The following is a 23,339-nucleotide window of genomic DNA, read 5'->3' on the forward strand; positions in this document are numbered from 1 at the left end:
ATCGTGTACTGCGTACAAATAATCCATTGGCTTTCTGTGATTTTATTTTAATTCACATTCTTGCTTTTCTTGCAGACTTTATCCATTGGAGTACTTGATATTTTTGGGTTTGAAGACTATGAAAATAATAGTTTTGAACAATTCTGCATCAACTTTGCCAACGAGCGCTTGCAGCACTATTTTAACCAACACATCTTTAAACTGGAACAGGTAGGGCTGGAAATCTTTGCTCTCTAATGCCAATGAGTTTATGGCACTGATAAAGTTCTTAAATCATCCCTTTAATTCTTGTATGTTGAGCCTGCATTGAATTATTCACATTTAACTTCTAATTTACCATAGAACTTAACGGCTACCTGTAAAATAAAGTCCAACCAGAGATTTGCGGGCTTTAAAGAAACATTTTGGGATACAAGTATTGTTAAATATCATTAAGAACTTCACTGTTGCTCTATTGTCTCCTTGATATATGGTCAGTGGGTTCATCCGGGAGCATTTTCTTTCTCGCCTTTGTCATTTAATATTGCGTAAAAGTTCTTTTTTGACAACTGTTGAAAATGCCACCTCAGTCTTCTGGTGCTTTCTGGCTTTCCAGTGTTAGTCTGTGGGGACTGAAGGAAAATGTCACCGTTATACATCTTCTGCAGCTTGAGATCCTTATGACATCGGACAGCCATAGTAGGTTAGGAAAGGTTGAACTTTAAGCTTTGCTTTAGGTTTGTTAAGACTGGGTGTTGCTTGCCAGCCTCAAATTAAGCCACTATAGGAGAAATAACAAAAATATAGGCCATAATTTAGCCGGCAACATGTAGGACAAGATGGTATAGTCTTGTAATTAGTTTGGGAGGAGGCTTCTCCTGATATTATGTCATATCTAACAACAAGCAGGACAAGAAAACTGCTAAAGTACATGTTGTTTCATGGATGCACAACATATAATCGGGCTGTACAATCCAGTAAATATGTTATAGATCTTAAAAATGCCTTTTTTTTTTTTTTAAATGCTGGTCTGCATTCGCTTCCTTCAGGTGAAATTCTTCTTTGGGTGATGTCAGGAGAAATCCTCCTTATCCTTAGTTTTGGTAGAGCTGGTACTTGATGAGCTGCGCTCTGCAGCCCGAGTCCGGCTGAAACCAGAGACCTAAACCAGCCCTTCCCACAAACCACAAAAGATTATTGCAAAGCCAATATAGCATTTTTTTTCTGATACGCTTTAAGAAGGGACTTGAGGAGGGAAGACCCTTCCTGAAAGCTGGAGAGAGAGCGAGCTCCTGATTGCAGTAATTCTCCTTGGACCGGCTTATACCCAGTGACCTAATTAGCTTTCTCCTATAAATCTGTCAAGTGCGTGAAGTCATTAAATCAGTATTTGCCGCACGGATGAGCAGTTGAGGAGTCGTCCGATTGCAAAGGGCTCATTCCGATTCTTCGTGCTGCAAGTTCTGCTGGTGGAAAATACAGTCATGTCTCCATAGTTTGCTTTCTATACATATAAATAAGCCACACAGCTGCACGAGTGCTAAATTTTCGATGACATTTATGCAGTTTAATCTATTCTTGCTTTGCTTGGAGCTGTATGCTGTGTTTAGAGGAGTGGATTTAATGGGAAGAACACTGGTGATACATATTCAACTCTTGGGACTTCAGAATATCCTTCCCACCTTGAAGATTAAACTGCTTTTTAATAATAGTTGCCAGTCTACAGGTGAAGATCGAGTAGTTAATATTGTGTTTCAAGATGGGAATTAGTCCGATTACCTTGCATTGTGAATTTATCTGAGATATTTGTGGCTTTACAAGGGTTAACTTGGTGTCTCCATGGCTGAAAAGCAAGTGGAGTTATTGGTGATGGTTCCTCCTCTGCATCTGGAGATGGAGATTGTGTCTCCAGAGCCTGCAGGAGATTGAGGACAGATTGCTGAGATATTTGGATGCTTTTGCTAGAAGAAATGACAAATGTAAGTAATCACCAAGGAGTTTTCATCAAATCATCATAGAATTTGCGTGCAAGAAACCTCCTTTCTTGGAGCCAACCAGGAGAATAAGGGTAACACATCTTTGCCCACTGTTTGTGGTAAAATAGGAAGAGAAGGCAAAAAATGGTACATTTTAGAGTTCTGCCTTGAATCAAGACACTTATTGATGCTTTTTTTAAAAGCAGCTTATTGCTAAGGAAATTTTAGCAATGATTTGTGGTGCTTGGGGATATGATTTAGCAGAAGAGGACAAGAGACACAAACCCCAACAGGCGTTGAAGTCCAGGCCCATAAATCCCGCTCTATCTCTGTAGGCAAACGCTTGGATTCAGACCAATAACAATCTGTTTATTAATTGCTGTTGCAATAAAAAGATTGCTGCGTGTTCATGTCCTGCTGAAGTGGCCTCTGCAGAGCAGATATCCTTCTGGGAAAGGAAAATAGCATTTTTGCATTGCAACTTGCCTCTTTCGTTTTGGCAATTTAGGGCGTTGCACGAACTAATTGCCGTGCATGAAGATGTAGTTTGGAGATCACCACTAACGTGACACCCATGATATGAGTTTCCTCCAAGTTGCCAGGTCCTTGGTAGCTTGAGGGCCAGCAATACAAGTTTTGATTTCTTTATGTATCCTATGCTCCAATCTTTGTCATCATTGACCTCACCCATCTTCCCCCATTCCTGCTCAGGCTTATCCAAAGCTCGACTTTTCCATTACCCCACCCTCCTTTCCCTATTTTCAGCCGATGCTTTGCAAAGCTTGAGAAATCATCCCTTTGCTTTCCATCCTGCAGACATTGCTATTGAATTCTTTTCTACCCCATTTTCTACCTTTTGTCCACCTGCCAAACCTCAATTTTTAGGACATCCTTCTATTGTTTTAAAAAATCACTGAATAACCGAGGTCGAGATTGAAAACACCACAATATTATTTGGAGTGCGATCAACTGGCATGAGCTCAGGTGTTGAGCAAAGTCTATTTTCTAGTGTGGTCTCTGGTGAGTTTGATGTCCCAACCTCCTCACACAGAAAAACTGAGTTGTATAAAGATAACGCATCCCATGAAACATTTGCTCAGTGATCTAAAGCTCCCTAAATATTTCAGGAGGTAAATAGGTTTTATCATCCCTGTGTAACAGGTGGAGAAATCCAACAGTCCGGACTAAATAATGAATGTTGCAACAATCGGTTTGGCACAGAGGGAGTTATTTAAGGATGGATTTGTCACAGGATGTGGTGATAGGTGGTTTATTTAGTTGGTGAAATGCCCGCCATATTTTAAAGTATCTGGGGCTTCTCACACCGTGCTGCTCCGTCTCCCCGTGGAGAAAATAAAACACTGAACTAAATTTAAATATCGATAAATAAATTAAAATCATTTAATCAACATGAATTTTAAGTCATTAAAATAATCTTAATGAAAAATAATTAAATTAAATATAATGAGATCAAAATAAACTACAAAAACGTAATTTCTTTCTCCTATTGCTTAAACCACTTTTTCCCTTCCCTCCAGTGAGTTTGTTTTTGCAGCTCAGCACTCCCTTTAGGCATGAACACGCTTTCTCTTTAGCACCACCGAAGACCAAGGCCAAGCATCACAAATCACCCGTTGAGGACTGGGAGGCTCAGTTCCAATTTCTGATTTAGTTGGAGTTGGAGGAGCAGGCGCTCTCGGAAAAATGCCGCGCGACAGGCAGGGAAATACAAAACCACACCAGATTTATTATTTGGCTACATGCCACTGTATGTAACTCATATTAAACAAAAATGCTTAGAGTACATAACTCATATTTAAAAAAAACTATGGATGCTTAGAGTTGTTTCAACATTATCTGCAGGGCTGGGGGGGCTTTGTTTGGAATCCCCTTGGGCCTGAGTTTCTCCAGATGATGAATGGTCTCATATAACTTATAGAGCATATCATAATAAATTATATTATGGATGGTTTGAGTTGGAAGGGACCTTAAGGATCATTTAGTTCCACCCCCACACATTTTATATATGAACCTGCAGAAATAAGGTTCTTAAATGTGTGTAGTGGCATCCCAGGTAGGCGAATTCGAAAATGTGCTTAAAATATCATTAGAAAATATTCTAGAAAGGTCTCCTGCTCTGATGTGCTGGTTGAAAAGATTCGGACGTTTTGTGCATCTTCTCTGAGCTGCTTCCTTGGCTTTTCCAGTTAGAAGGTGGTTTTTGCTGCTCGTGGTTCCTACTTGAATATATTGAATAAATAGATGTGGGTTTGGACTGCGCCGGGGACAGTTGTGTCCCCCTAACACAGCTGGAACCCTGCGCCTCGGGGTTGGGTTAATCCTGGATATGCTGAGCCTGGGTTTCCTCTGACACCTGTCCCTGAGACACAATCTAATAGATTTATTTTATTGATTTTCAAATTATATACATGTACTAATATTGTGCATTATGAAGCTCCAGCCCCCAAAAAAATAGAAAAAAAGAGGTGAAGATGAAATAAATACTAATTTTTATTTATTAATGGTACAAAAGGTATTTTCTCCCTGTATCCCAATCCCGCTTTGGAGAGCACTAAGCTATCTATTCATATTAATTAGATGCTTCTATACTGGTCTCTTAGATCCAAGACCTGGCTCATAGTCCAGAACTACAGTCACAGGGAAATTCTTGTACATTCGCTGTACCTTTGAGCTAAATTAGGTAAGGAATTGATGAAATCTTTGGTGATTTCAGCTAAAAACCGCTAGCAATACTTGTGAGCAACAGCTTTCCTTTAAAAATAAAACACCTCAACGCATGCTGGTGGATTTTCAGAGGACGGCGTTGAGCAACGTGAGCTCCCTTCTTCTTAAACAAGAAGATGAGCAAGAAACCTCTAAAAGCCTCAAGAATATTTCAATTTGTCCAAAACCATGTAGGATTGTGGCAGAAGTGGATGGTCCATCCTGATGGAGGCTCTTCCACTTGTTACGTCCCAAATTCCTGCCTGGACCGTTGGTTTGGCATGGTAGAGAGAGTTTATAAGGGTAGCATAAGACATAAAAATGAATATTTTATAACGAGTGAATGAGCATTAGGAACAAGTGTATTTATTGACACAAATTTGGAGTAGGAACTGGAAGGGAAAGAAGATGTTTAGGCTGGAGGATCAATCTGGTGTTGACCACGATCAGTCTGGTGTTGACCATGACCAATCTGGTGTTGACCACGACCAATCTGGTGTTGACCACGATCAGTCTGGTGTTGACCACGACCAATCTGGTGTTGACCATGACCAGTCTGGGGTTGACCACGATCAGTCTGGTGTTGATCATGACTGCCGTGGAGAGGTCCCCTTCACATTTCTTAAGACTGATACATCTGCAAGGACTACATTGATAAATATATGTATATATTTTCCTCTTTAATTTAGCTAGCAAGAAATTAAAGAAATTAATCTGCCAGCAGATCATGGAGCATCTTTAGGTTTACGCTTCTCCTGGCTCTTATAAAAGCAGGTTGGAAAGAAGGATGGTCCCGCAGAGGGAAGGAATGGGCTCATGGCAAGGTTTGTTTTGCTGGCTGAACCCTGCAAAACCAGTTTTCCCCACGTCAAGAGCAAATTATGACTGAAACCCCCTTGAGCTCGGAGCTGGATGCTGCAGAGCTGGCACCGCTCGGACGGCCACGTGCACCTACTATTTTAAACCACTTTCTCTAACGATGGACAATCCAAATTACAATAAACTAAAATCTTGGGCTGTGTACGTAAAGCAGACGGGAGGTTGAATATATATGTATTTTTATACATATGACTGAGTGTATAAATTGCTTTTCTACATAAAAATCTGTGTTTAGAAATGAAAGCATCGCATCGTTAGCCGTGGCATCCTTGTCTGGAGGGATGTTGGGAACTCGCGGCATCCCCGTTGTCTGCAGCACATTAGACACAACCAGACGTTGGTCTCGTTCATTCAGGAACTCTCTAAATATAAAGTTTCCAGCCTCAGAAAAGCTTTCCCAAGCTCCTCAGGATCAATTTTAGGATGCATAGTGTACAGACATCTCCAGAAAGGAGCTTTTACAAGGTTTAGCTCCTTTATTTCATCATATAACAACGACCTATTTAAATATATTTAAAAAACAACATTAAATGTTACATTGTTTCCTGGAAGGTTTTTCATCCAATATGCAAAATATGCCTTCTGTTCTAATTTTTAGAGACGTTATTCATATTTTCTTGCCCATCAGCATCTGCGAGTTGATGGTACCTTGGTACTTGGTAAGCGATCAAGAGAGAAACAATTTATATGCTCTAAGCTTCTGTTTGCAAAGGTTTATATTTTCATGGGTGTTTAATTGATTTAAAATACTTTTTAAAGATTATTTTAAGCCGGAGAAGTCAGCTGGGAATGAAGAAAGACATAGACGGGGATTTAATTCCTCGTTTCTCACTTTGCCTGAAGCAGACGGCGTCGGAGCCGAGACGAGAGGAATTTCACACCCTTCTGTTTAGTCGTGAATTTTTGAGGCAAAATACACACATTTAGACATCCAATAGTATCTGCCTGTAGATCGTATCCACAATAGGAATGTGATGGGAAGCGTTCCCCTGTGGAGCTACGCTGGAAAAAGGGATTTTTCCAGTTGATTTCCCGCTTTATTTGGGGAATTTTCATTGTGTAAATGAGGTTTTCTTCTGCCTGGGCTTTTCCTCTACTCTTGTGATTTACTCGAACATTACTCATGCTTACAGGAAACAGAAAATGCTGTATTTCTCTTGCACGCAGCTTGCTGCAAATCATCATTTTATTTAGTTTGTCCTTCTTAAAGCTTTGATTTTGGACCTTACAAAAACTGAAACAGCGCCGCACGCTCCGTTTTACTCTTTACCTTCATTCTTGCCCCGTCCCAGGAGTGAGGAGAGAGCATCATCCCTGCCTTTGGGTTTTAAATGGTGTTTTCTTCTCCATTTTCAGTGCAACTAATGGCAATATCCCCATGATATAAACCATCTACCTCCTGGGCACTGAAATGCTGAGATCTTTTCGTGGCTCTGGGCTTGTGGAGTGTGGCTGCCTGCCCAGCAACCTCCAAACCTCTGGAAATCACGGCAATATTTTGACCTTTGATATCCCATGATAGGGCAACGGATTTCATGTGTCATGGAAAAAAATATGCCTTTGTCCTTCACAGCTTCTGGATTTGAATTTATTAATCCCTCAGTTTTGTACTTTAAGATAGATGGGAAATTATGTTTCTCTTTTCTCTCTTCTTGTTTTCTTCTTGTTTTCTTCTCCTCTTCTCCTCTTCTCCCCTTCTCCCCTTCCTCCTTTCCTCCTTTTCTTCTTCTTTTCTTCTTCTTCTTTTCTTCCTTTCCTCTTTTCTTCTTGCTTTTTCCTCCTTTCCTCCTTTCTTCTTTTCCTCCTTTTCTTCTTCTCTTCTTCTCCTTCTTCTTCTTCTTCTTCTCTTCTTCTCCTTCTTCTTCTTCTCTTCTTCTTCTTTTCATCTCCTTCTTCTTCTTCTTCTTCTTCATCTCCTCCTCCTTCTTCTTCTTCTTCTTCTTCTTCTCTTCTTCTTTTCATCTCCTTCTTCTTCTTCTTCTTCCTCTTCTTCTTTTCTTTCCCTTTTCCCTTCCCATTCATTTTCTCTTCTCTTTGTATTTTTATCACATCTCTCCTGTTTCATTTCTTCTCTGGGTTTCCATGTTCCTCTCCTCTTAAGCTTTCAAGCTCCTGATCACTCCCTCCAACCACCTCTTAATTTTACCGTATGATTTTGGAGAGCAACAGTCCCCAGTGAGCATGATGTTCTAGATAAATACAATCTTAAAAATAATATTTAACACTTCTTTTCCCTCTAATTGTGTTTTTTAGCCTTTGGTTTTACTTAGTGTGGAATAATTCATCATAGTGCATGTGTGGATGTGTAGAAACATTTTCTGCACCTTCGTGATGCTGTTGGGCTCGTATTTTCCACTGGTTGAGACACGTGAACCTTTAATTCTACTGGGGATTAGAGCGTGTTTCTGTTTGGCTTAGCATCGAAATAAAGTCCTGATAAGAGAACAGATCCAATACTCCTATAAAGATAATGGGACTTATTTCTCCACACCCTGCGCTGTAAAATTGTGGATTTTTTTCTGTTAGTAGCAGGAGGGATTTCATCAGCCTCTTGTGTCCCGCTTGGGAAGGTTTTCCTGATCCTCAGCACGTGTATTTTAATCTGTATTTCATTATTCTGTGTGGCATAAGCAGTATTTGTACTCTGGGTCAGTGTTAGCCAGGCAGGGTTTATCTTTAATAGCGCTTAACTATCTCTTTACTGGAGTTCCTTTGATTTTTGTATAGAAATATGTTGGAAATTCTGTTTATTTGCCCCCCCAATTCTGACACGCTGTTATGTCTCAGGTAACACTGTGATTTTCAATAACATGCTTGTATTCCAAGTAGATGCATTTCAAAGTCTGGACCTGCATTTTGTCGTCCTTTTTTATGCTCTTTAGAGGCTTTTTTTAATGTTTGAACATCATAATCTGTGTTTCATGTCACAGCATTCATGTCTGTCTGAGCTTTTTAAGCTCTAAAAAAACATCCCTTCCAAACAAGAAAAACTCAAACTAATACTGAGTTTTCTTAAGAGCCACCGCCCTGCTTAGCTGCATCTTTATGAGTATTGAATGTAATGATGAAACACATATAGAAATGTAGGGTTTTTTCCTTAAAGAGAAGCCAGATGGAGTCGAGTTGGGAGCCCAGTACAAAATTGCATCTCCGCATTCCCCAGAGCAGGTCTCAGCTATCCAGGGATGGGAGGAGTAAACCCCTATGTTTGGGGGGAGTAAGAATGCCAAAAAATAGGCCTTTATGGACTTTACTGCACTAGAAACTCTGGAGATAGTGGTAACGTCAATGATTTCTTGATGGAAAACTCATCTTCTAGAAACACAACATTTCGATTTGCCCCTAAACATAATTTTAAATACAAGATATAAATTTAAGCCGATTTTAAATAAACCTCCAGTTTGAGGGTTGGTTTTTTTTATGTAAGTGTTTCATATTGTCTTCATCCTGCCGGTGTGTTTGTTAAATGAAAACCTCGTGTCGTTTGGATCGAATTCCTTAATATCCAAGTGCTGCGCGAGGATCCCGAGGCCACCAAAGCGTGGCAGAGATTTAGTGTCATCCTCCAAAGTGACAAAATATTTCGAGGTAGCTTTTAAGGATCCCTCCTGAATTCTGCAGCAACACCATCATTAGATGAATATACAAATTATATAGAAGATTAATAACTGAGAATTGAGTAAGTTTAATGTGTATATATATGGACAGCAACGATGTTACCCTAAAGCTGCTGCTTTTCTGTGCGCGGTTTCACGATGTTCTCTATCACAAAGCTGTAGTTATTTCTCCTGGGCTCTCATTCTTTCTCAAGACAACCAAATAACTGGAAAAATACTAAGAAAAAATACATAAAAGGGGGATATTTTTTCCACTTAAGCTTTGGAGCAATTGCTCTGGCATCGTTTCTCCTGCTGCGTACGTTCCTGTCTTGAAATGAGAGCGTGGACCTGAGTTATTGTGGAAAAGGTTATTAGTTGAGGATTTTAATCCCTCTTCATATTGGGCCAACGTGGCCAGATGTTGCATTTTGGGGGAAATTAGCCAAAATCCTGCAGCTCAGGAAACCCAGGCCAAGGAGCTACGTGATGTCCAGCCCCGGGTCATACACTGCTTTTTGCTGAGCTCAAGAGGAGCCTAAACAAGTCAAGACTTTAAACTCTGCTCTTTTATGGCCATTTATTGAAGTATATTTAAGAAAACCAGCTGGCATTGCTAATTTTGCACCGATCTTTGGATCTTTTGAATGTGATCAGAAGAGTTTCGCAGCAACATTCGCTGTGCAGAGTGATGGTGTGTGCCCGGTTTAGATGTATTAAGCCTTAAAACCCAATGTCACTGGGGAAAAGAATAGATGTGGAAGGCCCTCATGCAAGTATTTCAAAGAAAGAGTCACGGTAATAAATAGATAAGCCAAATAACACGCAGCAACCACTAAAATAAAGCTCCCGTTTTATCATCTTGGCAAGTTTTATTGCTCTGGGGGTGCTTAGGACAGGTCTTGAGTGGGCAAAGCTGGGACTAACGGACCCTGCAGCCGCTTAGCAGGCAGTTGATAAATCACTCAGGTTAAGCTCACACTCGCCTAAGAAATACGCAGCGTTCTACACTTGGCTGGTTTGCTCTGTAGAAGATTTTCTCTTGGTTGCACTAAAAATACATCAAATCTTAGTCAAATATACAATTTTTCAACACCTATAGATCCACAGGGAGCTGTGGATGCAGCTCTGCATTCTGGCTCTGTCCTGGTTGTTCTGTAGGAACCTGAGGAAAAAAACACAACAAAATTAAAAAATAAAATTCATAATGCAGTTGTTCCTTGTTTTCAGGATTTTTTTTTTCTTTGAACAGGATGGGTTATGTTTGGAACCCAAAAGGCTTTTAGGGCTGTTAAAAACTCCTCGTGCACAGGCGCTATCATTGGCGTGAAGTTATACGATGTCTCAAATACTGAATTCAGGACCTCATAGGTTTTTAGCCAAAATTTGGATAGAGTGTACTATCAGCAAGTTTGCTGATGACACCAAGCTGGGAGCAGTGGCTGACACGGGAAGCTGTGCTGCCATCAGAGACCTGGACAGGCTGGAGAGCTGGGCAGGAAAAATTGAATGAAATAGAACAAGGGCCAGTGTAGAGTCTTGAACATGGGCAGGAACAACCCCAGGTTCCAGTGTAAGTTGGGGAATGACCTATTAGAGAGCAGCGTAGGGGAAAGGGACCTGGGGGTCCCGGGGACAGCAGGGTGACCATGAGCCAGCACTGGGCCCTTGTGGCCAGGAAGCCAATGGGACCTGGGGTGGGTTAGAAGGGGGTGGTCAGTAGGTCAGAGAGGTTCTCCTGCCCCTCTGCTCTGCCCTGGGGAGACCACACCTGGAATCTTGTGTCCAGTTGTGGCCCCTCAGTTCCAGCAGGACAGGGAACTGCTGCAGAGAGTCCAGCGCAGCCACCAAGATGCTGAAGGGAGTGGAGCATCTCCCGTGTGAGGAAAGGCTGAGGGAGCTGGGGCTCTGGAGCTGGACAAGAGGACACTGAGGGGGGACTCATTGCTGGGGATCAATATGGAAAGGGGGAGTGTCAGGAGGATGGAGCCAGGCTCTTCTGGTGACAACCAGTGACAGGACAAGGGGCAGTGGGTGCAAATTGGAACACAGGAGTTTCCGCTTAGATTTGAGAAGCAACTTGTTTGGGGTGAGGGTGGCAGAGCCTGGCCCAGGCTGCCCAGGGAGGTTGTGGAGTCTCCTTCTGTGCAGACATTCCAACCCGCCTGGACACCTTCCTGTGGAACCTCATCTGGGTGTTCCTGCTCCATGGGGGGATTGCGCTGGATGAGCTTTCCAGGGCCCTTCCAACCCCTCACATTATTCTGGGATTCTGTGATTTCCTCATGGGACAGCTCAAAGCACTTAAAAGCAGAGGTAGCAATAAAAATGAACTGGATTGTTATAAAGGTGCATATTGGTGCAATTTGAAGCATTTTTTCCCTTTTTCTTCCCCAACTCTTCCATCAAAACATCTTATGATAGAGAAGTAAAAACGCAGCTTGGATCAGTCGGACTTTGCCCAACACAGGGACTTCCATGCACTTCCAATATCGCCGTTTCAAAATTGAGTCACAAGCCTTAAAAACATGATAAAAATAATGGTTTTTAAGATCTGCTTTCTTCAAGATGCCCTAAAATAGTTTCTCCATAAGACTTCTTGAAGTAATCCAGTTGAAAATCTCGGAGGAGATGGTAACTTATAAAAGACCATGGTCTGCCATATAGCTAACCTATGGCTGAAGCACCCAAAATTAGACAATATCACGCGGTTCCTTGTGGTTTAAGGTTGTTCGAGTGGCTCCTTATCATTTTATTTTGCATCAAAAGAGAAAAAATCAGTGGCACATGAGCAGAAAAGATGTTCGTTTTGCCAAACGGCGCATTTGTTTCCATGAAACCCGTTGAATTTTACGTATCATTCTAATATCTGTGGATTTTTTAGGAGGAATATAGAGCAGAAGGAATTAGCTGGCACAACATCGACTACATCGACAACTCCAGCTGCATCAACCTCATCAGCAAGAAGCCGACGGGTCTGCTCCATCTGCTGGATGAGGAAAGCAAGTGAGTAGGAAACTCTTGTTCCTAATGATATTTGGGGTGTTTTTCACTGAAAAAGTGTTTATCCTAAACTCTTACCTCTTGTAATCCTTCCCAGTGGCTCACCAGGCCGATTTATCATCTTATATCTCTCATTTTATATCCACAATGGTAATGCAAAGAGTGGAGAATCAGCAAGCTGAGCAAAAAGCCTGAGCAAATTGTAATTAAAACTCTGCTTTGTGAATTTTGGCCCTTAAAGGGAAGGGCAAAGTTTTCCTTGGCTTTGCTTCTCTCCCCATTTTCTCTGTCTCTTGTGGTACAATGAAGATGCTGAGAATCCGAGCGCATGAGTTCAAGCCAGTCATGTGGGTGCTGTTATTCAAATGTTAGGTGGATTTATCAATTTACTTTGAAAAATTAAGCCAAAGTGAACGCAGGGCACTGTAAGTACGGGCTGCCAGGATTAGTGAAGTAACTCCTGAAATTAAAGCTACATTTGGAGGTAAAGCAGCTCAATATTTCCTAGACACGAGTACCCCATAGAGGCTGAGCCTCAAAGCCAACGACAGAAATAGGGGATTTCAGCTAAAAGCAGCTACCTAACGTAACTTCTAGAGGCAGACAGTATGCTACAATAGAAACATGCCTATTTGTGCTTTTAGAACTGATTACAGGCCATTATTAAATCAGTTCAGAGTTTTTCAAACATCAGATATACCTTGTATTTGTACATAACCACATGCTTACTATGTGCAGGCACAGAAGCTCAGAATACCTCTATTTTCCTAGTTGTGGTCAAGAAAGAAGCGTAAAAGCTTTTTTTGTTGGCTTTACAGCTCTTTTCTTTTCCATTCTTTCCATTCAGTTTCCCTCAAGCCACAAACCAGACGCTGCTGGACAAGTTTAAGCGTCAACACGAAGGCAACTCCTACATTGAGTTTCCGGCAGTCATGGAGCCGGCTTTCATCATCAAACACTACGCGGGCAAAGTGAAGTACGGAGTGAAGGTCTGTCACACAGCTGTTCCCCAACTTCTTTTCATTTAAATCATCCAGCAGGAAAGCTCCAAAGGCTCCACAGAGACATTTTGGAGAGGACTTGACTAGAGAAGACACACAAGGGTTGGGAGAGAAGCGTTTGGTGAAAAGCTTGGTTGAAAGAAGAGTGTGGTGGGGATCATGTCTTCCTGTTCTCATCCACCTTGCAAGCTCTATGTGTTGGGAAGAATTAGGGACACGCATTGAGGTTAATGGTGCATCCCAGATTTGAGCTAAATTGGGTGTTTTGTATCATTTCTGGGCTTGATTTGTGTAGAAAACCCAACATTTTGTTCATCATTAGCCGTTTTTTAGCACAGGTTTTATTAGCAGAGCTCTCAGCATCTCACCACTGCAGGTAGTTTTTAAAAATCCCGTGCATATGGTTTCAAAGTTGACACTTATTCATACCAATGCGTAACAGAAACAATTCCAATGGGCAAGTGAAGCCTGTATGAGAAACACCCTCAGGATTGGACTCAATGATCCTGAGGATCTCTTCCAACCGAAATGATTCTACGATTTACAGCTGCAAATCTGTAATCGTGTTTCTGACGCAACAATAACACATGACAAACTTCAGCATCAGTTTTGAGCTGCTGCAGAGAGCAGTGCTTTGGGATTAAATGTGGATTTTCTGACCATTAAGAAGTGTCTAATATGTGGGCAGAAAAAAGATACAAATAGGATTAAATAGTTTTTCTGTCCTAGGGACAAATCTTACCCGATGTATCTTGTAAATATTGTTCATTTTCCTCATTTCTCCCTCTCTTTTTTCTCCTTCCCTAGGATTTCCGTGAGAAAAACACCGACCACATGCGCCCGGACATCGTAGCTCTCCTGCGGAGCAGCAAGAACGCCTTTATCTGCGGGATGATCGGCATCGACCCGGTGGCCGTGTTCCGCTGGGCCGTCCTGCGGGCCTTCTTCAGGGCCGTGGTGGCTTTTCGGGAATCTGGAAAACGATACGTGGAGAAGAAAGCCGGTACGTGTGCCCATCTCCTAATCCCAGCGCCTGTTTTTCTCAAGGTCTGATATATTACTACACTATTGTAAGTAACCTGACTTATTAGGAGCTATCGATCAATTAAAAAACTCATTCAGATAGTACGTAAAAATTATATTTTCAGGTCCATCGTAAGAAAATGTTTTCACTTTACGGCTGCTTTAACTTTTCCTTTTCCTAGGATGCGTGCAAAGGAAAACCTGAATGATTGAGAAGCGCCAAAACTATTCGGCAAATTATTTTTGCTAGGAATTCTTGAGCTATTGCTTACATCGGGCTATAAAAAAGGGCAATAATTCTCCTCTAGAATTTTTCAAGCTGTTCACCCTTTAAGCTGCAATAGAGCATGTCTCTTGTCTAGCGAAATTCATTGCTTTCCAGTCATCTAGAACCAGCTCACGCCCAGCGCGGGGGCATTACATTAACGGAAAGTACCGGTGCATCATCATGCTGTGGCAGGCAATACCTGGCTGTGCTTTTAGGCCATTTCTCTGCATAAAAAGCAATTTCGGCAAGACGGGTACTATTAATTTCTGGGCACAAAAGGGCTTGAAATTTGTGATGAAATTAGAGCTTCAGCAGGGAAAATGTCAGCAGAGTTAAACTGAAGCATGAAGCCACACCATATTTTGTTTTCAGTTGGAGAGGTGTGCGTCAAGGAGAGCCAAAGAGCTGGGACAAGGAATGTAGGTAGGGAAACCATACAAGCAGAAAGTATCATTTTCTTGTTCATGGTGAATAATAGCATCCCAAGAAGAGCAGCCAAAAGTCAGCTCTTGAGGCCCTTCCTCTTGAACCGCTCGGATACGGTGTAAGAGAAAAGCTGTTTCTTGTGAACCTGGTTCTATCTGGCACGTCGAGGCAGCGACGTTTCCTAACGCCGAGAGGTAGATGGCAAAGCCGTTTGGTGTTGGGAGGAACCTCACTCCAGACTTGGCTTCCAAAATCCAGCTTTGCATTTTCACCTTTCACCCAGGCTGAACTAGAGCGAGCTGGTCAAGGGCAGAATAAAAGTACATTCAATATCAGGAAGGAAAAACTAATTTCAAGCCCTGCTTCGCTTTCTGCATTTCTGGCCGTGGGTCGTGTCTGCTGTGCTCATCTCACTAGTTAGCATTCCGCTTTTTAGTCTTGACTTTGTGGCTATAACCTCTTTATATCTCTATATATGTCAATATATTGGTATAAAATAGAGTCCAGGAGGTTTTCAGACCATTCTGAGACTCAGTTCTCGCATCACTTTTTCTTTCCGTACCAAAACTAACCAATACGTGCTTTCTAAACCTTTTCTGGCACGTGGTGCTGCTCTTTTAGCTGTATGGTATCCCATCACCTGCTTTCAAATGGCTTTGTGCTTTGTAAGCTTTGAGAGTCAAAACAAAGAAGAAAACACAGACACAAAACCTCACAATTGACAGATGATTTATTGCCTGCATTTCTATGCGCATCTTCAGCCTGGATTGGGCTGGTGCAGCACAGCACGTCTGTTACTGCTTGCTGCTGGTGCCTCCTGCTCCCCAAAATCACCCAGAAAAGCCCCAAACCGACGCTTTGCATCTACAGCAGGAGGCATTTGTGAATTATTAAAGAAGGGGTTATTAGTAGTAGTAATAAGTAGGAAGAAGTAATTATTAAATTACCCCATCTCAATAGACAAAAGCAAACAACAAAAGATGCTTTAGGTTTATTTTGTCTTTTTTACCAAACATTGCTGGATTTAATTAGCCTAATTGGAATGCCTTATTGCCCATGGTCATGGAGCTTTGGATAAAATGATGGTAGATGAGCTGAGAACAACTTCACACACGTGTGTTCATCCAAGTGTGCAAGCTTAATATTGATACATCCTTTTTCAAAACGCATGCTGCCCTGTTCTTGGCTTCTGAGCTCCTGGCAGGTGTAATTAATGAGAAGGAAATTTAATTGCGCTCTTTTGTTTTAACACCATGTAGCTCTCCCTTGCTTTTACCCGTCTGAAGACCTTTTTGAGTCACGCTTGCTATACCCAACGGGGATTTGAATGAAAAATCTCCGGCTTATTTATAAGCAGCTCTGCAAAATGTTGCTCTGCTCCCTTTTTGCATCATCCTTTTGGTTATCTCCTCCGTTCCAGCAGTGTCAGCCCGTGCTACAGATGCGTCTGTAAGGATAATCAGCATTTTTTCCTGCTGGATTTGGGGACTCTTCTCTTCTTTTCCTGCTTCTAATATTCTCATAGCGCAGCTTTGTAGTGACTGTGTGATTGTCCTTGTTAGCCTGGAGGTGAAGAGCTGCAATCACCTCCAGTTTGGTTGGGTACCTTTCTCTTCTGGCCGAGAGATTCCTCCTTGGATGAAACACGCCAGGATCTGATGAGCTGCAATTAGTAGAAGGGTGGATTTCTTCAATAATTTCATATTTTAAGTGTAGTTATTATTGAGTTTATCAGGCAAGATTGAACCGGTCCAATGTTTGAACTAGATTTGTTAGTGAACTTTGATTAGAGGAACATTATCAAGCTTTTTAGGAATGAAATTTGGCTGATGGTAATTTTTTTTGCTATATTACACAAAAAACCCGCTAATTCTTTGTAAGTGAAAACTTGAGGAAAGAACTGGTGCTGTCCATCTAAACCAGGCTGTGGAGACTCCCAGCTTTCTCAGCTTGGTTTTGCTGGACATGAACCCAAATCCTCGCTCTGACGATGGTTCATGGTCCTGCCACCATGTTGTCCCTCGACAGGCGTTTGCGTTTGGCCAACAAGGGTTGCTCCTTGGGTTAGTGACCTGAGAACATGGTCTCCAAACCAACCCCATTGACTTCTGCAGGTTTATTCCTCAAGCTGGGCACCCAAAAAACCAACCCCCCAAAAAGAATTAAAACCAAAAACTAAATGTATTTGCCAAATAAAGGTGATAGCAACCAAAAAAACTGGTTTTGAGGTTCCAGTGAGCAGCGTGAAGAGGTCATGCCAGGAAGATGCTCTTGACAGTGTTCCTCCACAAAGTTCCCGTCCGTCCTTCCCGGTGATGTAACGCGTCGGTATGAAGTGCTGACACAAGGTAACTCCTCGGTGACCTCGTGACGCCTCAACGGGAGCGTGACGTGTCCCCTGGCACCTCAATGATGCTGGGAGGTGCTGCCTGTTTGTGCAGTGTCACTGGTTGGAGCTGGGCCATCCCAGCTTGGCTTGGCTGCACAACGATGGTTTGTTCCAACTTCCAACCTCAAAACCATCCTACCTGACTCCAGACTCTCTGTCCTCTGCAATGAGGAATACAGAACCCTTGTTTAATACAAATAATTTCTATTTTTCCCTTTTAATTACCAAAACCTGAGCAGAGCGTGGCTCTGGGTTGCAAGATGCAAATTGGAGGTGGCCTCATCCAAGAACATCTACACAGGGAATTGTGGATACTGCCTTTCAGAGGCATGGAAAGCATTTTAAAAAGCAGTTAATAAAAGCAGAGATTTGTCTAATCATCTATTTTTTTTGCCCAAATAATCTCAGAGGGATTATAAAGCGATTACGCTCTGGCTAATAAGGATTATAAGTGGGGTTAGGATGCGGTCCAGCCCGTTGCTCCCGTGCTGTGGCAGCACATCGGGAGGAAACCGAAGTTAAATTGTGTCGAGCACGGAATAAGCGCGACCCTCGAGCTCTCCCGTCCTTCGGGCTCGTTCTCTGCTGATTTCCGCTTATATAATCTTTCTCTTCTCTCCGTTTGTTGTTTTTTATCTTGTTTTTATTTTGCTTCCCAAGGGCATGATGATGCAGTGCCATGTGCCGTTTTGAAAAATGTGGATAGTTTTAGCTTTCTCCATCACCCAGTCCATCAGAGGAGCTTAGAGATCCTGCAGAGATGCAAGGAGGAGAAGTACAGTAAGGCTCCAGCACCCGCCTCTCCCTCTCATACCACACTCACACGCCGAGAAATGGAAACCAAGTGCATCGTTCAGCGTAGAAAGGGTAAAAAAAAACAACCCAAAATGCCCAAGGGACCTTCTAAGATCGAACCGGCCGCCTTACGGCAATTTTAAGCCTATTGGGAAATTATTAGGTGGAGTTCCAAGGGTGAAATTAAATGCAGACCCACATTTCTTGAGATACGGCGTCATTTTGTTGGCGGTTTCCCTGTTTACTCGCTGATGCGATGCTGGGAGTATTTTTGGTGTGTGTTTTATTGTTGTTATCACACACGTGATAATAAGTTCAAAGCACCACAGATCTGGTCAGAATATTCCTGATAGGAGGCACGCGGATGATACAGCTGGAATTTGACTTTATTCAGGTTTCATTAGACTTTAAAAATAACTTTGTCTCGCAAAAATATGATCTCCAAGGGCTCCTATTTAAAATGAAAGCATTTGGCAATGTTATTTTACAGAATGAGTTGGGTACAGATGCACTTGGTCTCCGTTTCTTCCTCCTCACTCCTCTGTCACATAATAAACTCATCCTGCATGACAACACGGACACTTCTGCCTGTGCTATTGTATTATATATATTTTTAAAATCTCTATTTGATACTTATATATTTAGAGATCATTTTTCTGCCATTCCTTTCTGCAGAGCTGAGCACGGTAAGTACCGTAGTTGCATGTTAAGTCTTCAGAAATCTGCTTCTCCTACTAGAAGCCTTATATCAGATTTCCATGCTTCCTGCAGCACGTAGGATTGCAGGAGGTGATTTAATTCTTAAGTTAGATTTTAATTCTGAATTTAGACTTTAATTCTGAATTTAGACTACATTACCTTTTCCTACACATTGCTAGTATTAACTAAAAGGAAATATAAAGCAGTAAGACAAACACAGCAATAGATTTTCTTAAGCGGCGTTGTGCTAAGAAACTATTGAAAAGGAAGGCGATTATCAGTAAATTTAATTTCAATTAATTAATTTTAATCTGTAAGTTGGCTCAGCAATATGGGAAGTTTGAGGGAGTTAATTCGCAATTAGTTAGGCTTAAAAGAGGGAAATTCGTATAGCTCAAGAGACACTTAAAGCCTTAATTTAATGTGAAGCAGGTAGGCTGAGCTTAATGTTGAGCTCAACATATTGAAACCTCATCTGGTTGATGTTCCTAAGTAGGGAGCAGACTGGGATTATCCCCAACTCATTTCAATGAGACTAATGAGTCTGTTTCTGAAAAGCTACAGCTGATATATGGGGCTACATCAATATATCAATACATCAATATATCAATACATCAGTATATCGATACATCAATATCAAACTCTGCTTTGGCTTTGGCTTAGATGTATTTCTTCTTTTAAGAGCCAATTGATGGCAAAATGTAGAAAATTCTATTTTTGGGGCTATGTCTAAAGCAATTCTCATTAACCAGCTTGTGCACCCTAACTTTTCTTCATCAAAAAGTCACTTTGGGTGTTAAAACTGGCGGAATTCCGAAATGCAAGTCTTGGAAGAGGCAAAAGGACATTCCTGGGACAAGAAATGTAACCAAAAAATGGTTAAAATGGCAATTAAAAAGGGAGTTTTGAACTCTAGGCATAGCTGGGCACTCAGATGATCTGACTTGCTCTCTTATAAATGTGGGGAGGAGATTTGCTATTGCTTCCTATTTGCTTACAAACTATAGCTTGGACTTCTTTCTTTTTAAAGAGGTGGGGTTTTTCCCATTTTTTTCCATTGCAAAAATCCCAGGGTAAAGGGATATATATACCTATATAATATATATATGTAAAAGAATATATCTAATATACAAATATTTTCCCTGTGTTCAAGTGAGCGCTGCGATGTTTCCTGTCTCACAGCAGCGATGTCAAGACAATTCAACAATTGCTCAGCTGTTTTCATGTCAAAATTCGAGCTTTTTGGGTCTTTAAGTACCTGCAGTTTAGTGACTTGGAAAGCATTTTGTTGTCTACAAAAATTGTCTTCTGTCTTCATAAACACTTGGTTACAAAACACTTATACTTTGGGGAAGGTAATAGCTGCTTCTGTAACCACGCATTATAACTTGCTTGACTCTTTATTAAATATAAATGGAATATAATTTTATATTTATTAAATATATAGCATAAATATGAATATTAATATCAAATATGTGAATATATTTATATAATATTGGAATATAGAATATTAACATTAAATCTCGATTATGAGTAAATTACTCTACAACTACCCCTAGCAGAGGATATAGATTCAATAGACAATAAAGCCTCCTTGTGCAGCACATACCGCTTGCTATACATATCCTTCTCCATACATCTATAGAAAGGGAAGAAGCATGCGAGGAATAAACGCCCATTTTTCCAAGCACCCTACTTATCATCATCCCCATGTTTTGCCCGTGCAAGTGACAGGTTTGTCCCACGCACAGCAAAGAGCTTCCGAATATTTTGGACACGCAGGACGTGGGTGGCTGGTCCCCTCCACCACGTCAGCCTTTTCCATCACCCTTTTTGCTTATCAGTTGGGCAACACATCCCTACTCCGACGTGTGGGAGGGGAATTAGTAGCCTTGAGCCACCAGCGTTACTCAGAAGGGCGATGACTTTGCGGCAGGGAGGTAGGACGGAGTAGACGACGGGTACATCGGCATCCTTGGCACCCTTGTGTGCCCAGCATGTGCCGTGACATGTACGTGCTCCTCCTCGCTCTCGTCAACGCTAAGCTATGGCTATGCTAATTGCCTTTTGGTGAAGAGCCAGCTAGAAACTACTTCTTTTTTCTCTTTGTCCACGTGCTACTTTAGGTATTACTCGGAAGAGCCCGCGGACACCGCTCTCAGATCTCCAGGGAGTCAACACCATCAACGAGAAGGCCCAGCGGTACGTCTCTTGCTATTACTTTTACAGCAAGGAAATCTTGGTCGGACGAGCGTTATCTGTTGGTATTTCTGTATTAATGTTTCTCCCAGTGTGTCTTCATTCTTTCTCTGCTATATGATCATATCTAGATATCTTTATAACAGCAGGCAGGGGAAGCAACTTTCCTCCATCAAAAGGCAGTGATTGTAGGTGGTGTGCCATACGAGGCGGTAAGAAGATTGCAAAAAAAATTAATGAATGTGTTGATATCAAGGAAATACTAATTTAATGAGGATTTCTCTAGAGGGGAAAAACCCAGTGATGTGTTTGGGTGCAGCAATGCGATGATGGGCGCTCAGTGTGGATAACCCAGAAAGTTGTGAGGCTCGAGATGGTACCTTGTCAAATGGTTGCTTGTTTTTAAGGGAAAAAAGCATGTTAACTGGGAATAGGTTGAATTTTTACAGTTTCTATGTACAGTTTAATTTTTTAGCTATTCCTTGAAGGTTCTGGCCATTCAGGCAACTCCTTAATGAGACCTTTTTGTTTGAGAGTCAGGTCTATGCTTTGAGATGCAATCTGTGCTGCTTCTGCCAAAGGTTTTCCGAATCCATTTAAGAATTAACTTGCTTCTGAAGCAAGATGTCTCCATTTCAAAGGGATATCTGGGCGCTGAGCCTTCTCCTTTTCTACAACTACTCTTGTGCCATCCATTTTCAGACACTGGAAAGGCTCATCATCCAAATTCCACCTCTAAAGGAGTACGATGCTTCTCTGCTTCCCTCTGAGCAGATGTCAGAGTGCTGGGGAAAGATATGATCAGATCATCCTCAGCTCCTAAAACAATTGCTCGGAGCTGCAGACATCCCAGCGTAACTTCACGGCTGCTCTGATTTTCATCAGACGTCCAGAACACGTCGGGAGGAGACTGAGATTGTCTCCTGAAACGTGCCCATCGACTCCCCTGTCATGGGCCTTGCATCTCAGGGGGCTTCCCTTCCACACATAATAAAATATCCTCCAGAGATATTATTAAACCTAATTTTTTACTGGCTTCTGTGCCAAATGGCCCAGATGGAAATTAGATACACATTCCTTTTTTTTTAGTAGGGGAACAAAAGTGTCTTTTGTAGTCTGGCTTTGCTCCCCACGTGCCCTCTGCTATCAAGACTAGAACATCCCTCTTGCTCTGAATTTCTTCCCTTGGAGAGCGGTGCTGGCACCCTGCTGAAGAACAACTGAATATTCTCATATCCTTGCAAGCTGGTTTCTTTTCAGTGAGGTTGTGATTTCCATCAGATTATTGGATTGAATTCAAAAGTTTGTGCCACTTCTCGAGTTCGGGCAGAAATCCAGCTTGTGTGAGCAATCTCAGCCTATCGTGGGAAGGTGATGCAACCCCAGTTGTCCTCACATCAGTCTTTCCCACCCCTCCTTTAATGTCTCCTAACACTTTAGCTAGTCCAACTCTAATCTGTCAGGTTATGGCTGTAGAAGGTACCTGCTAATGTTTGAGGCAGAGAAGTTTGTTGTCTCCAGAGATGACGTTCACTGTTTCGAGCATCTCTGGTTGCGCAGGTTTCCCTAAACATGATGTAAGGTGAAACTTTATCCTTGTGGAGATCTTCACACGTAGATAAGCTCTGCAGTTTCTCTAGCAAGCCTTCAAACCTGACATTGGTGTGTGAAGAAGACGTGTGAGGTGGAACGGGGATTTTCTTGACCATACGGAGATGCGGTGGTGCGGCAGCTCGGGCTGCTGGTATTTTTGTAACTCAAAACATCTCGATAATCTCAGCGAGAAGCCATTGTAAAGACAGGGAACAAGGAGGAGGATGGATTTGTTTACTGGGGAGTTCAGCCTGTGGTCAGCTCTGTTTATTTGGTGTAACTCAAGCCAGCACAGCAGACAAGTTGCCTTAAACAGCCGGGATCAAGGGCAGCAACTTCTGTGGCTTCCTTCTGTCATCTTCGGCAGTTGTATCCTCACAACAGGGTCAGGACAGACAGTTTGTTCCCTTTACTGACATATTTGCAGAAAATATCCTTTGGAAGATGTCCGAACTCCTACGTTTGTCCTGGTGTGATGCCTCAGTGGGCCACAATCTTGGGCAATCATCAGTGATGGTCCCCAAATGTCATCTGTGCCGCTTCCTTCCAAAAGCACAAACAGGGGTCTCATAGGATCTCCTGTGCTTTCAGAGTGATTTTGGTACCTTTCATTGATCGGAGTCCTAATTTTGATCTGAAGAGTCATCTCACACTCAATAAATGTTAGTTATTTCGGTTAAATTGCGCTTGTCGAGCGAGAAACAGAGGGAAATACAAGGCTGAAGGCAACACCTATAGAAGAGAGATTTACTCTTACAGCTTTCCAACAGATAGACCGGCAAGCAATTT

The 23,339-nt window shown here is 41.9% G+C and overlaps 1 protein-coding gene across 6 annotated transcripts in view; it reads left to right on the top strand.

Annotated features, from left to right (window-relative positions):
• The window catches only part of MYO9A (myosin IXA), a 160,170-nt gene that overhangs the window by 101,527 nt on the left and 35,304 nt on the right, over window positions 1-23,339 (top strand). For all 6 annotated transcript variants that reach the window (XM_082061177.1, XM_082061178.1, XM_082061182.1 and 3 more), the window contains 6 exons: window positions 76-210; window positions 12,039-12,160; window positions 13,005-13,146; window positions 13,966-14,161; window positions 17,925-18,044; window positions 20,885-20,960. In XM_082061177.1, the coding sequence (XP_081917303.1) occupies window positions 76-210; window positions 12,039-12,160; window positions 13,005-13,146; window positions 13,966-14,161; window positions 17,925-18,044; window positions 20,885-20,960 (791 nt within the window). The remainder of the gene's footprint in view (window positions 1-75; window positions 211-12,038; window positions 12,161-13,004; window positions 13,147-13,965; window positions 14,162-17,924; window positions 18,045-20,884; window positions 20,961-23,339) is intronic.

This window comes from Streptopelia decaocto (assembly GCF_964273445.1).
Source record: "Streptopelia decaocto genome assembly, chromosome: 9".
NCBI classification, from domain to species: domain Eukaryota; kingdom Metazoa; phylum Chordata; class Aves; order Columbiformes; family Columbidae; genus Streptopelia; species Streptopelia decaocto.